Below are 14,622 nucleotides of genomic sequence, written 5' to 3'. Positions count from 1 at the left end.
ACTAATAGCAAAATCTATCGGGACGCGAAGAAATGATCAAGAGATAAAAGTTTTAATATTATATTTATATATATTATTTTGCTCACGAGTTATTTAAGTAGTAACATTCCATTAAATGACCGGTCTGGATATTAATTAGTTTATATTTTTTTTAGATCGAGTTTATAAATACTTTTATGGTATGATTAATTAAAATCTATTCAGGAATTTATTTTATTTAAAAAAATATATAAAATATAAAATAAAATAAAAAAACTAGTTTGATATTATAAAATAATATGAAACTTATTTAAAAATTTAATATATTTTATTCAAATTTAATATAGTTATAACTAATTTGAGCAGTAGCCTTTCGTCTTTTTCTAAATCTTTAGCAAGAGAAAAATGGTGATAACAGAACTTGCGGCGACACTTGGGGCAGTGATGGCGGCTTGACTGGCTTCTGGTTTAGAAAATCTCTTTCCGTTAGAACCTGCGGCGACATAGCCATTGCCAACCTACCTATTAGTTTGGACAAATTCCACGAATTTGCTCCGCACTATTCACCTCTGATGTATGAATGCCTATTATATTACTTTAATAATCTTCAAAAGATATAGAAATGAATTCACTCTCCACAAAAGAATACAGAGTTTCTCATTTATAGAATCGCAAAATGTAAGGCATTGGGGAAATGAGGTTCAAAGTTGCCTGACAGAATTGGAAAGGAAGATGATCTTTTCCCTCGCATATACACGCCAATCTCAATGCTACAGATTCAAGAAAATCTGTGGCAGTTCATAGGGAAAAGATAGAACAGAAGCATCCGTGACAGCACAACAGATCACTTGTTCTTTTTGATCTCAAAGGAATACTTGAGTTCCATATGACATCTTCTGTCATCATCTTCAAACTGCATGAAAGTTTTCAACAAAAAGGAACACATGCAAGTTAGTCCAATGCTGATTGTGAGAAGTAAATTTTTCGAGGCAGTCAGGATAATTTAGATTCATTTTCCGTGTTTAACCAAGTCAGATGCATAAAACTTCAGGCTGTACAGCCCACTAAGACTTATTAGATTTAAGCTCTGTTTGGTGTTGCCTGATATTATGTAAAGTTGTAATGTGGCCTCCATTTCTTCCTAAACCCCCTCGAGTGAGAGGAAGAAAAATGGAGAAGCCTATAACATAATTTTCCAGAGTATTTAACCAAAGACATCAATAGGCCATAAGCTATCTAAATATCAGTCATCAATTATGAACGTACGCTTGGAAGTACCTTAAGCTTTGCCGAGTAACTTCCCCTTGCTAGCACACCGGAAGGAGTAGTCTCCTCCTCCAAAGTATGCACATACGGCTCGCGCTGAGGAGCAAAAGTACCCAACATTCCTTTGTTTTTATCAACTGACAGCCAATAGAAAAAAAAACCATAAATAGTAATAATACCAAATATAATACCAACGGAATCAAATAGCTGGGCAAGAACATTTATCTGTTATTGTCTGGCAGCGGATAGCATCTTTGGATCACAAAATTCTTCTTTCTTAATCTACAGATGCAGTCTTTATCCAGAGGGGAACATAAAATATACATAAACTAATTACTGAGACATTATGAGTGCTGAGATTGTAGTGAAAGATCCCAAAATAGTGGATTTGTCCCGGATCATACAGCAATTTTGGCTGAATCATATTTCTCTTTCCTTTTTATTTTGGCTGCTATTTTATGGTTCAAATACAAAGATGCTCTTCCAATTTTCTAGCTGCTAATGCAGGAAAAAGGTCGACAGCTGACACTCAAAACTTCAGGTTCAAGCACTATATAGACCAGCATGAAACTAAAGACAAGAAGGAAGCTGAAAAGGGAAATCACATAAAATAATATTCCATAAATTCTGTTATTGTTATAAAATTTACCCTCCACCAGATTTGCAAAAATATATAAGTAAACAAACAAATACAAACCCTAGCATAGACTCGCGAAGTAGAGAAAATAATTTATCCATGTAACTGACTCTAACTTATTGGGATCATTTAATGAGGCTAGGAAGAATGGGAATTTCAAACCGGAAAATTCTTCTCAAAGGTGAATTAGGCAAGAGTAGAAGATTTCTTTTACAATTGTGGTGTAATTAATAATTTTTAAATTGGAAAAAGATAATGATTACACACCTTGGAGTCCACCCTTCCAAACCGTATTCGAGTAGGTTAGGCCAGAAACAATGTTGTGCAAAACACTGAATGTTAACTTAAGCTGATATCTAGATCCTTCTTTGAGAGTAAAAAGGAGACGTCCACTCCGATTTGCATCAACAGGCAAGGGAGTATTGATTTCTCCAAGATCATTGGATATAATTCCTATAGAGTGAAATTTCACTTCGGGTTCCATTTGGCCTAACAAAACAGAAATATAAACTTGTGATATTATGAAGCACAGGCAACTCAGATGTAAAACAGAGAAAAAGATGAATAAAAGGTTCCCTTCACAAACCATTTAACTCGCTTTCAACGCAACCAAGCAGCTTCTCTTTCCACCTCCTTAAGCTATCATCATCCTGAAAAGCAATTTAATTCCGAAAATATAAATTATCAGCAAGCTCATGAAGAAGCTATTTTGGCATCACTTGACTAATCTAATGATTCTAAGGCACTAAAAACTGAAGTACACCTTCTGAACTGTAGAAATAAAGTCTACAAAAGTTGTAATTTACATTGTTCATGCACCCAATTATTATCTGGTATAAATTGATTGATTTTAGTCCAGAAGATACTTTAATGCTCAGAAATCTTAATGGATGACCAATATTGTCTCCACAGAACAACTAAAGAGCAACCATGAATTTAGAGACAAGCAAAAAAAACAAAAACCTCCCGCGCCCAAAAACAACAGGATACACACTGCACAATTAATAAAATATTGTTCCTATTAGTTGCTGTTAACAAGGATAGAAATTGGGGAAGAGAGATACTATTTCACCAATCGAGTCCCAGGTATCTAACATATTCAGAAATATTTTGATAACACGGATTCCTATTTCTCAATTATATCCCAGGATCAAGACCATTGGCTGAATCCCGTGAAACTTTGTGGAAAAAAAATATTTGCTGAGACGGAAATAAAGATATCAAATTTCTGCCAAGATAACTGGAAATTCCAACCAATAAAAATCCCAATGAACCTAAAAAAAGTATAAACAATCGTTGAAATGCCGCCTGTCTTCCTAAATTAAAACACTTCAATTGGGCCAATTTCCAATATAATTGGTTCTCTCAGGTTCTGACAACCAGGCAATAAAATTAGATGCCATTCAAAAATCCAAATTTTGTCATTGCATATATTTTCTGAGCAACCAATCAAGAAAGTGAAGAAGTGGAATCCCACCAAAAACCATGAAAATAACAGGAAGCAAGTGCATATGTATAAATAAATGTAAAGGGTGATGACAAAAAACAATAATACAACATAACAAACCTTGTCTTTGTCAATCTGATCCTTGAGAGAGAGCAAAGGGCCAGGTACAAAACCAGTAACAGGAACTCCATTAGTAATCTCCTCCTCTTCCTCATTATCATCATCATCATCACCAACATCATCAATAACAGCTTCTTCAGCTCGTAGATTCTCTGCCATTTCCTCTTGCCTAATTTCTTGTTTCTCACTAACAACACCACAATCTTTTGTTGATGATGGACCTGCTGCTTCCATCAATCCCTTCTCACCCTCCATCTCTATTCTCTCTTTCTTCACACTCAAAACCCTTTTAAGTATTTCAACTTTTTTTACCAAAACCCTCTGAAGTTTTCATATCACTCTTTCTCACTAAGACTATAACCACCCTTTTTTTTTTTTTTTTTTTTCCTTTTATCCGATTGACAACAGCCCTTTTCAAAAACTCAAAAATCCAAAAGTAAGAACTGAGGCAAGGACATAGAAATATGTACAGACACAAGCAGTGCTATTTGCCTTTCTCTTCCTCTTTCTATACAATACAGAGTTTGTTTGTTTGTTTGTCTATTTCTCTCGGGTCCGGCGTCACATAATACCCATGTGACATTGATGAATTAAATTCTTTTTCTTAAAATTCATGCAACAGATGGAATTAAAACAAATATTGATGAACTTTTATCCATATTACTTGTAATTGGTGAAAAAAATAATTTATTATTTTGATAATAAATCTTTCATTTAAAGACTATAATTAAATTTAATATGAAATGAATTGAAATAAATAGCCGATACTATTAAAAAAAATTCTCTTTGCAATAATAGGCATGTAAGTGGTAATTTTTATAGTTGATTTAATAAATATTTTATTTTAAGATTTATAATGCAGATTGCATTCATTACTTTTAGTAATAAATAATCGAATTGTAGACATACGAAATTCTGATAATAATTATAATATTTTATTTATAAATAATGGACACTGGAGTCAATTGCCATTTGTCTCTGTCCTGTCCTTAATTTTGGCACTGAACTGTGTCGGATTCAAACTGAAGTGTGGAGTCAAAAGGAAAAACAAAGAAGAATATTTTGTTTTTTCCGTTATGGTCCTTGTGAATTCATTTATTTCGCCTACTCTTCAATTTTCTTTATATTATACACTTACATATGACATAATTCATTTTATTTTAGGAAAGAAAAATAATAATATTTTTTATGAGTTTTTCTTTTTTTTTTTTAGTTTAAATATTGGGATCACATCCCAATCGATTTTAAACATATTTTAATTTATTTATATGGTATGTATAAATGTAGTATCATTTAAATAAAATTTTATTATTAATTTAGCATATATTTTTTTATTTTTAATGTTTTGTCATACTCTACGATTTATAATAAAGATTTTTATAAACTTTATTAGATACTAGAATTAACTTGACTTGCTAAAATTAATAATTTTGGATAAATTTTTTATTTGATGAAAGTTTTAGTAATTTTATTTAAATTGACTTTAAACATTGGAAACAATTCGAATATATAAAAATGACAGCAAGGATAACTTGAACATTAGACTAATGTAAAGTATATTAAATTAGTAGAGAGAGGGTTGAACCTGCCAATTTAAACAGGAAATGAAAAGCAGGACAATGGGCCACCATAGTTCAACCAATCACGGCACAAATATGTAAGCCTTTTGTAGTGGTTAATTGGCCATTTCCAAAAATTCATCCAATTTCGAATTCATATCATTGCACTTGACGAACTTTTGTTTCAATGGCTTCTTATCTGACAATTCTTTTCTTTTTCTAAAGAAAACTATTCTTAGTATAAATAAAAACTCTTTCTATTTGATATATAATTTTTATTATATAAAATATTGATAATATATTAAATTAAACAAAATAAATTCATCGTTTGTAAATAAAAGAAATATATATACTATACTAACCAGAAAATCATGATATCAAAGTATTTTATGCACTCTAAATAATATTTTAATTTGAAAAAACCCTAAAATCCTTATCTCTTTTCTCTTGTTTGTAATTAAAAAAATATTACTATTCAGACATTTACGAAAAGGCCCTTAGATTAATATGAAAATTGCAGTTTACCCCTCTGCAACTGCATTGAACACAACAAAGCTTTTTCTCGTGAATCTATGACCGTCTCTCTCTTCAGAAACGTGACCACCATGGAAAAAGAAAGTGCCTACTCAAACAGTGAATCAGCATCAGCATCATCTTCTTTTTGAAATTTATAGTCTTTTTCTGTATATATTTATATTTATATTTATTTTCTTAGACTATATTTGCCTCCACTCTCGCACACACTCTCCCTTTTCTCTTTCTAATCTAATCAATTCAGTTTATTATATTTGTTTATGCATTCTTACCCAACTCATTATTTGGTTTCTATTTTAGCTTCTTCTTTTCTTCTCCAATTGCTTCTCATTTTAGCATTATGAAGTTATGGAAAATCAAATAATAATTTTCTATTATCACCACTTCAGCTTTTTAGTTATTGTTATTCAATTTCAAAATGTTCTTCTTTGAAAATCTACCTAAGAAATGTAATGTACTGACAGAAATCACTTTATATGACTTTTCTAATTCGTGAATAATAAAATTTAAGTGTTTTATAAATATGTTATACCTCAAAAATCAAACAAAAAGATAACAATCCCATTTGGCACCTTAGAACCATAGCATAATGAAGTTGAGAAATGATCAAATAAGCTTGTAATGTCCAGTACAAACCCTACTTCCTTTCCATTTCCTTATATTTTGCTTAAATTTAATTGTTGGGAAAAATGAATCCTCCCCAATAAGCCACCCTCGGATGTAACCTTCTTCTTTTGTTTTCTTCTTCTTCTTCTTCTTAAATCCTCTTGGTACAATATCGCGAAGCAGCCGCGCTTGCTTAATCTGAGCTAATCTAGATTGCCTATATTCAGACGAGCCATCCGTCCTGGACAGCCGAATGATCTTAAGACCATGCAACCAAAATGCACATACAGATTTGAGATTTTCCCACTTTTATTCCTATTGCATTATATGCTACAATGTACAGTAACTCGTATGAGTAAATACATATTCCGCAAAATATATCCAAGAATGCACAGTTCGTACAGAGCTACAGTTTCTTAGTAACGCTGGTCATCTGAAAGGTTCAACTGGCGCTGTGTCTTCAAGAAAGGTTGCGGCCTCGAAACATTCTGTTGCTTCTTGTAACGAGGATGCACTGCCCTCCGCTTTATACAGCAAGCCGAGATTATACCATGCAGATGAATTCATTCTGTCCAGCCTCAGAGCATCCATTAGAAAGCCTCTGATTACTTCATTTGATTGATTACCAAGCCGTCTGAGAGCCACAGCTCCAGATACCAGGCTCGGGACGTGGGCGGGATCAATTTCCAAGGCACTAGTGAAGGCTTTTAGAGCTTCCTTGTGGAGGCCCTTCCGTTCATAAAGTGCACCTGCCAGATGAATAAGAAAAAAGAAAATGAAAATCAGATCCCGACCTAAACTTAAGCCACAAGGAAAAATTCTAGGAATGCACTTTGCCCTTGCAGAAGGGTAATTTGGTCAAGCGTAGATAGCTTGAAGAAAATAACGACATTTTCTCCTTTCCTCTGTTCAATTATTAACTACTTGCGCTGTAAGAGGCATATTGCTAGGGATTAATACATATCCTCGATCCTCTTGCAACTAACACCAACACCAACAAGAAAACTGAAATAAAAAGTGATATGGTCAAATATCCATTTTTGGCTTTGATTTGATTTGATATTGACAGAAACATTCAGAACTCGAGCTAATTTATGACTCGGAATATATTGCTTGAATGATTAGATCAAAAATTGATAGCTTTGCAGAGTACTCACAAATCCCTGAATATTCTTTTCAGCTTCTCCCATCAAGACGCCATAAATTTAAGTTTTGGATTTACAATTGCTTTACATGCCAAGCGCACATACAGATTTATTAAACCTGAAGGAGATAAGTCAATTTACCGGCAGTATGGCACCTAGAAGCTGAGTAAGAACTGATGGCCTTGGATTTGGAAAGACAAATCTCGGCGTCGTGCCACTGGGATAGGCTTATATAGACAGAAGCCAGATCATGCCAAACTTCCAATTCCAAACTTCTAATAGGCTTTCCATTGCCCTGTCAAAAGTTATTCAAAAAGGTTTTCAAATAAAAACAATTTAACATGATGGTCTTGCAGCATATTTTCTCAACAAAGTACAGGGGAAAGAAAAAATAATACAGTAGTCATATAAAAGAATGTTTTCAACAAAGATCCAGCATCACAATTTACGTCTTCTATAAAGACTTCTGATCTAATATATCCAACTTTTCATGAACCTCACCCCAATGTGAGATTTTCCCTATGTTTCTCGCCCTCCCTAACCAAAATACTTCGTCGACACTTGCAGATTACTTAACTAACAAACACAATGGAAAAATAAAAATATGTCAAAACTATTCAAAAGTTCTTAATTAGTGGGTCAATAGTTTAAATTATTTAGGATTAAACTAAAAACTAGGGCTGAGCAGCATGTGGCATACCTTAAGTGGCTTCTTTGCAGAACCAAAGCTCTTAGTCTGAACTTGAAGAATGGCGAGAAGCTGTCCATATGTCTTAATGGCGCTCTTTAATTGACCCTGTGCAATTTGAAGTCTAGCTCGAGTTCTCAACAATTCTCCTTGATCCCATTTCCCAGTCTGATCCAATGCAGCACTGATAATAGTTTCAGCATCCACATATCGTTTCTGAGCTGATAAGATCCTGGCCAACAATAACCATCCGTTAATATTAGATCCATTTTCCAGCTTCAACAAGCACTTTGCATAAAAAAGTGCCACTTCTAGTTTCCTTTGGTCTGCACTTTCAAGGGTCAAATGGTAAAGAATATACGGGTCTTGAATCTGTGTTGTTTTCCCTGCCAATTCAAGGACCTGAAGTGCCTCAGATTGCCTTAGAATTCTCTCAGAATCGGCAATAAGTAATTTAGAATGTGCTGACAGTGATACACCTAGCAAACAGTTGGTAATACTTTCCAACTGATTGCATCCACTCTCCAAGTTTTCAAGGGCTCGGCGAGAATATTTAATTCCTTCTTCTGCAAGCGTAGGAGTATTCCCACAAATCTTTGATGCCATTAATAGGGCAGGAACACATTTTGGGTCTTCTCTACTGTGTAACAATTTCCTGAGTAGATTTAAAGCAACCAAATCCTCACCTGCACCATGATAGCAGAGAGCGAGCATATAATACATTTCTCTCCGACCAACAATACCTGGAAGCAACTCCTCAACTTGATTGGCTAATGCCTTTAGATCCCCTGACACTGAGAGGGCAAAAGAAAGGTGATCCAAGATCGATTCATCCCATTCAATTCTTTTAAGAGAAACTTTCCTTAGTAATATCATTAACAGAAGTATAGCCTCTTCCACATTGTTTCTAGGTACAAATGAACTGTCCATCTGGGAGCGAAGATTTGGAGGGCTTGCTTCACCTCCACTGTACAGAAGAAAAATGGCAAAATCTTTTTGAATCCTTGCAGTTGTTTCTGCATCAAGATTCCAATGATGGAGGAGAGACCGCCGATATGACATGATTGCTTCACGTGGGGAATCAGCGAGTTTCCATAGTTCTGGAAGCAACTCAACAGCCTTATTTATGGTCTCCTGCAATTTACAGTCAGCAGCAAAGTTTTCAGGCAAGCCTTCTGGTAATGAAGTTTCAACAATGTCCAGAATAACTTTGCAAGATTGAGCAGCTTCTGCAAGAATAATTTAAAAATACACATCAGCCAAGGATTATGTTCTTATGCGTGGTTTATCAACTTGTTTATTCTCTCATTCTTTTTGCTCTTTTTCAGATCATATAAACATGTAAAAATGCATGGTTGTCTGTGTGTGCACATGCAAATAGAGAGAGAGAGAGAGAGTATTATGCAAAAAAATATGATGGCTGTCAGAGAAGCATATCAAGATGATGAATACAACTATAAACTTACAGCTTTCTGTTTGCCATTGTTAATATGCATATGTGTAGTATAGTATGCCCACTACCATACTTGGTTCATTTACTATCAAACCAAGCAACCCCAGGCTACCTAACTTCCTAATTTAAATTCGTTTAGCTTATAAGATACACATTATATATCAATATTTTGGATATAATAAGGACAGATTTGGAAACATATCAATGTTCGTTTAGAAAAATAAAAGAAGGAAAAGAAGGAAAGAGGGAGCATTATGCATCTAAAAATAAAAACAGTGAAAAGAAAAAAGGTTTCTCCCACAATGAAGTATTCAAAAACTAATAGAAGGCCACTAGGGTTGCCTTTTTTGCAAAGCAATATGTTAAGCAAGTCTTAACTCATTCATAACAAAAAAATAAGCTAAAATGTTCATGAAGGAATAAACTAAAAAGAAATAGAAAGCTCAGCAGAATTTGAAGGCAATGTACATAGGAATTGGAAAAGAAAAAGTACCATTAAACCTCCCAAGATGTTGTAGTGATTTTGCTTTTAGAAAAACTGCTTCCAATAGCAAATTGACAGCATGTATTGACATTGGTGGGGTAGCAAAATTTTGTGAATTTCTTTTACGGTGTTCTCCTTTTCTAGAAAGAGTAACTTTCATCTTGGGAGTTACTGCAGCAATATCTATTCCTTCAAATACATGTAAAGCAGCCTCTACGTTTCCTTTTTGATATTCAATTCTTCCCAGTAAGGCTCTTGCTTCCTGTAAGTCGCACAGATCCTCATTTTTTTTAACTCAAACCATACTGAAAAATATCCACAAAAGTTAACCTATTTCCAGCACTCATATCTTAGGCCAAAAACCAAGGAACATATCCAAATTTTAACAGCTGAGACTGATAAGTTAATTATTGGCAATCTTAGAAGGGAGAAGAAGAATAATGGCAAACAAGATAACCTAGAGGCACACAACCTATGTACAAACTGAAGGAAAACTAGTAATAAAAGGAGTTGATGCATAATGAAGACAACAACTGCATATTGATAAATAATCAAAACGGCGATTTCATTAATATCAGTAAGAGGAGCTTAAGGAATTCAATCTCTGAGTTGGCTGTGATGCATGAACCAATGATGTTTATTAAACATGGCAATATCATTTTAGGTGCTTCACAGGTAAAATTCTGCGGTTTATGGCATCTATTGAAAAATAGCAACTATGAGTATGCAACTGAATACTGTACAAAAGGCATGATGTTTTGTGATCCAAAAAAGAATGGCCTTAACTAACTGACTGGCCAAACAGGTTCATTAAAGACTTTTGGAGTGAGTTAAAGCATTCAAATACCCGTTTGAAGACCAGGGTTTAATAAAGATAAATGTTCTCATCAGTTTTAAACAGATACTTGCATTTTCAACAATTAATAAGAAATTTTACGAGTAGTATTGAAATCTTTGAAAAAATAGTAAAATGCCCATATTTAATCTTTCCAAAGTTTGATAAGAATGACAAAACAGAACAAAGCTTCTTAGATGTGTTGTGTGAAGCCAACTTATGATGACTAGAATTAAATAGAACCACACAAGATTGATCAATAAGTATGGGAAGTTAAAAATTATAGAGCCCAGAGGACATGTACCTCATAGTTTAAAGAACCACGTTCACGAAGAGTTAATTCCGCTTCCTCTATATTGATAGTAGAGGTATCTGGCTTTGAGTCAGCTTCGCCATTTTTAGAGGAATAACCACCCAACGAGTAATCCTTATTTGCAAGAGATTCAGATGAAGGTACCATTTCATCTACTGGCCTCGATAGCTCTCCAGAACACAGGCACTTCATTATTTTACCTAAATCTCGCCTAATTATGCCTCTCCTTCGCCTTTTTACCTTAAACGTGCTCTTCATACTGCTTCACCAAAGTCAATAATCTTCAAGCACCACGGCACCAACAATTAGAACCTCAAAAGTAAGACAATAATATACAAACTTTAAAAGAATACAAATTAAAAGGTAAAGCACTAAATTTAGAACATAATTGTCAATTAATTTAATTCTTAGAAATCAAATTCAAGAGCTCTGATATGAAACTGATTATAAAACTCAAAAACGCGAACAGAACATGTCAGCATAAGAATAACTAACACTAATAAAAAACAGTCTAAGGATACACATGATAATAAAAATTAAGATAGAGAAAAAAAAAAATACATGAACTGTAACATAATTTAAACCCAAAACCCCAAATCAAGAACTCAAAAACCATAGAATTACCAATCAAATACAAAACCTATCAATATTTCAACAACCCCACTTCAAAATGTAGCATCAACATCTCAAATTCAACCCCAAATCATCAAAAATATATTAAAAAATTGAGCAAATACTTTAATATCAATAACAATTCAAAAATGAAAACAGAACCCATAATCAACCAAGTTTTATACAAGAACAATAAATAAAAGCACTCACCTTTGATTTTTCCAAAACAAAAAAAAGCCCCAGAGGGCATCAGGACCCAAAGCCATGCCCTGAATTCTATGTAATCAGAGCCCTTTTCTTTAAATTCTTTAAATAAATCAGGCATCCATCAATCCAAACAAAGAAAGCAATTTTCTTTTCTTTCTTTAATCTTTCTCTTCCTTTTCCTTTTTGCCTTGTTGAATTCTCTCTTTTTTTATTCTCTCTTTTGGCACTTCTGGTCAATTCTGATCCAACTTTCTTTTTTATTTTTCTGGGTTTAATTAATAGTGTTAGTAGAACAGAGAATAGAATCTGAAAACTGGATCGTGAGCAAGAAGATTTGGGATTGAATTCTATGAAAATTTATTTAATATTTTCTTTTTTTCAGAAAAAAAAAAAAAAAGTAGTAAAATATGGAAGAGAATTAAATGTGGAGACTGGAGTTTATTTTTTGGCAGGAGAAATTCTGTTACGAGGACCCACTCTATTAATTAGAAAGAAAAAAAAAAGGAGAAAATTAACTTTTTTACCACGGTGGCATAGGCTAAGTTTCTGCCACGTAGGATGGCTTTCTTCAGTTCTTGTGTTGTCTTGTTTAACGGCTATTAACGGGATTCACAGCGCGTCAACCCGTCCAGAATCCAGATACGTCTGACACCTGGCCTCTAATTACTTTTTTTTCTGTTATTTATTAGTTCATCTATTTTTTTATTAATTATAATTAATCGTTCAACCATATATTACACAAATATTGTTGTTATTTTATTAAAATATTTGTATTCTTTTATTCACAATTTTGAAACATTAAATATTTAATTCATTATAATCGTGGTAAGTTAGGACATAATTGCAGGCCAGTAAGTCACACCAAAATTGTTGGCTTATATAATATAGTAGCATACAATATTGATGAACCCTTAAACTAAAATAATAAAAAATAATTGGAAACAGAAACTGAAAATTGAATTTTTTTTTTATAAAAACTATTATAGAATTTTAAAGTACTATATTAGTAATTTGAAATTCTGACTTTAAAATTTATGTGAGTGGCCTTAACCAACTACTTCAATTAATTATCTCTTGAAAACTAAATTACTTCTTATTATTTCTTGGGATGGTTTCATGGTTGGCAAGAACTCTTTCAATAGGGCATCAAAAACTGATGTCCTTTTGAGTGTATTACTCTTTGCCCATCCATATCCATGCTTATGCCCATAAAAAATGTAATTTCATAATAATAATTAAAGTTAACAGAGAGCTATTAACATGTACATTAATAAATGATGGTTCTTAATGAGCAAAATTACACCTGTGGACCATCTCTAAGTAATTACTTTCATTATAATTTGTCCGTATGGCTGAGTAGGAGATGACAACATATTCAACTACTACATGTGTGTCTCCCTTATTGTTTTATTTATATAATAAATAAAAGTATAAATTTATTAGATGTTAATTAAAATTTTAAAAATAAAATTATGCTATAAGATTTTTATTTTAAATGAAAAATATCATAGTTATTTTAGAGTGTCAATTAAATATAAATATCAACTAATTCTGATCAAAGGAAAAATAGTTATAAATGAATAGATATAATATATAATTTGAAATACTGAAATTATAATAAAGTACTATTATTAAGTGTTAATTTAATAAATTAAATATGTTATAAAATAAATAGATATAATATAATTTGAAAATTGAAACTGTAATAGAGTATATGATTATTAAGTATTAATTTAATAAATTAAACTTGTAATGAATAATTTCTTATTATATTGCAGAATTTATATCAACACTTAACTGAAATATTTTTTTTTTTTTGTTATACTAAGTGAAAATATAGTACAATAATAGTTATATATCATTCAATTTCTAGTAATACCTACTAAATCATACGCCAATAAGTTATACTGATATATGTATAAGACACTCTTACTCTTAGTAGTCACTTATTGGTATTTGTCTTTATTTGGTACAATAGAAATCAAAAGTCGATATTTATGAAAAACAACATGATAAGAACAACTATATAATATTTTCTCCATATTTTTAATTCTTTTGCATGTTGTGTTATTGTCAAACTTATATCTGAAGTAAATAAATTATAGTGATATCAGGAAAAAAAATAAAAACATCAACTTTTAAAATTTCAACATACAAAAGATATTTGATAAATCTTTAATTCAAGTCGTATTTCTATCTATTGCCTTAACATTGTCCTAATATGAAACAATGCTTTCTCGATATGAGAATTCTTGCCAGAAAACTCTTGTCGGTATCTATCTCGAGCAAGATCATTTAAATATATATGAATACAACTGGAATAAAAGGAACATTATCTTTTCAGCCAATTCAATCTTAAAATATGATTAGCATAGATGAAACACAATAGATAATATAATTTTGATTTTCAAGACTTTTAAATATAATAATCTAATCCCATTAAAATATTTTCTATATGATGACACCTTTTGATATATAAGTTCGAAGTTCATATACAATGGTGAATTTTATAATTCTACAAATAAAACACACACAAAGAGAAAAAAAAAATTGTTACGAATAAATTTTTATGAATATTTACATTAATTCATGATAGGATATACGTGAATAAAATATCAATATAAAATGAATAAAATATGATATATGAATTATACTTGGCTAGAACCAAAAATAACAAATAATTTATAAATTTTTTTATCATGAGCTTACGTTGATACACAATCTTCACCAATAATAT

At 32.1% G+C, this 14,622-nt stretch overlaps 2 protein-coding genes across 4 annotated transcripts; both read right to left on the bottom strand.

Moving 5' to 3' along the window:
- Positions 1-606: 606 nt before the first annotated feature.
- LOC8266498 (rho GDP-dissociation inhibitor 1) lies at positions 607-4,034 on the bottom strand. Its single transcript, XM_002526528.3, has 5 exons — positions 3,450-4,034; positions 2,469-2,532; positions 2,150-2,371; positions 1,258-1,382; positions 607-892 (listed from the first exon to the last, which is right to left on the bottom strand). Exons 1-5 carry the CDS (start codon positions 3,702-3,704, stop codon positions 824-826), a joined length of 735 nt encoding a protein of 244 aa, XP_002526574.2. The 5' UTR covers positions 3,705-4,034; the 3' UTR covers positions 607-823.
- A 2,095-nt stretch (positions 4,035-6,129) lies between these two features.
- Positions 6,130-12,308, bottom strand: LOC8266499 (protein NPGR2). 3 transcript variants are annotated; one of them, XM_048376984.1, is made up of 6 exons: positions 11,889-12,308; positions 11,058-11,378; positions 9,928-10,180; positions 7,994-9,210; positions 7,435-7,588; positions 6,130-6,897 (listed from the first exon to the last, which is right to left on the bottom strand). In XM_048376984.1, the coding sequence occupies exons 2-6, from the start codon at positions 11,322-11,324 to the stop codon at positions 6,578-6,580; spliced, it is 2,211 nt and encodes a 736-aa protein (XP_048232941.1). In that variant the 5' UTR covers positions 11,325-11,378; positions 11,889-12,308; the 3' UTR covers positions 6,130-6,577. The 3 variants fall into 3 exon arrangements, with proteins under 3 accessions (XP_048232941.1, XP_002526575.1, XP_048232942.1); XM_002526529.4 differs by having other exon boundaries at positions 11,058-11,347; positions 11,889-12,302; XM_048376985.1 differs by lacking the exon at positions 11,889-12,308 and having other exon boundaries at positions 9,928-10,223; positions 11,058-11,196.
- Between the last annotated feature and the right edge of the window lie 2,314 nt (positions 12,309-14,622).

The sequence above is a fragment of the Ricinus communis genome, chromosome 7, assembly GCF_019578655.1.
Source record: "Ricinus communis isolate WT05 ecotype wild-type chromosome 7, ASM1957865v1, whole genome shotgun sequence".
Lineage (NCBI taxonomy): Eukaryota > Viridiplantae > Streptophyta > Magnoliopsida > Malpighiales > Euphorbiaceae > Ricinus > Ricinus communis.
This window is presented reverse-complemented; position numbering and strand designations above follow the sequence as displayed.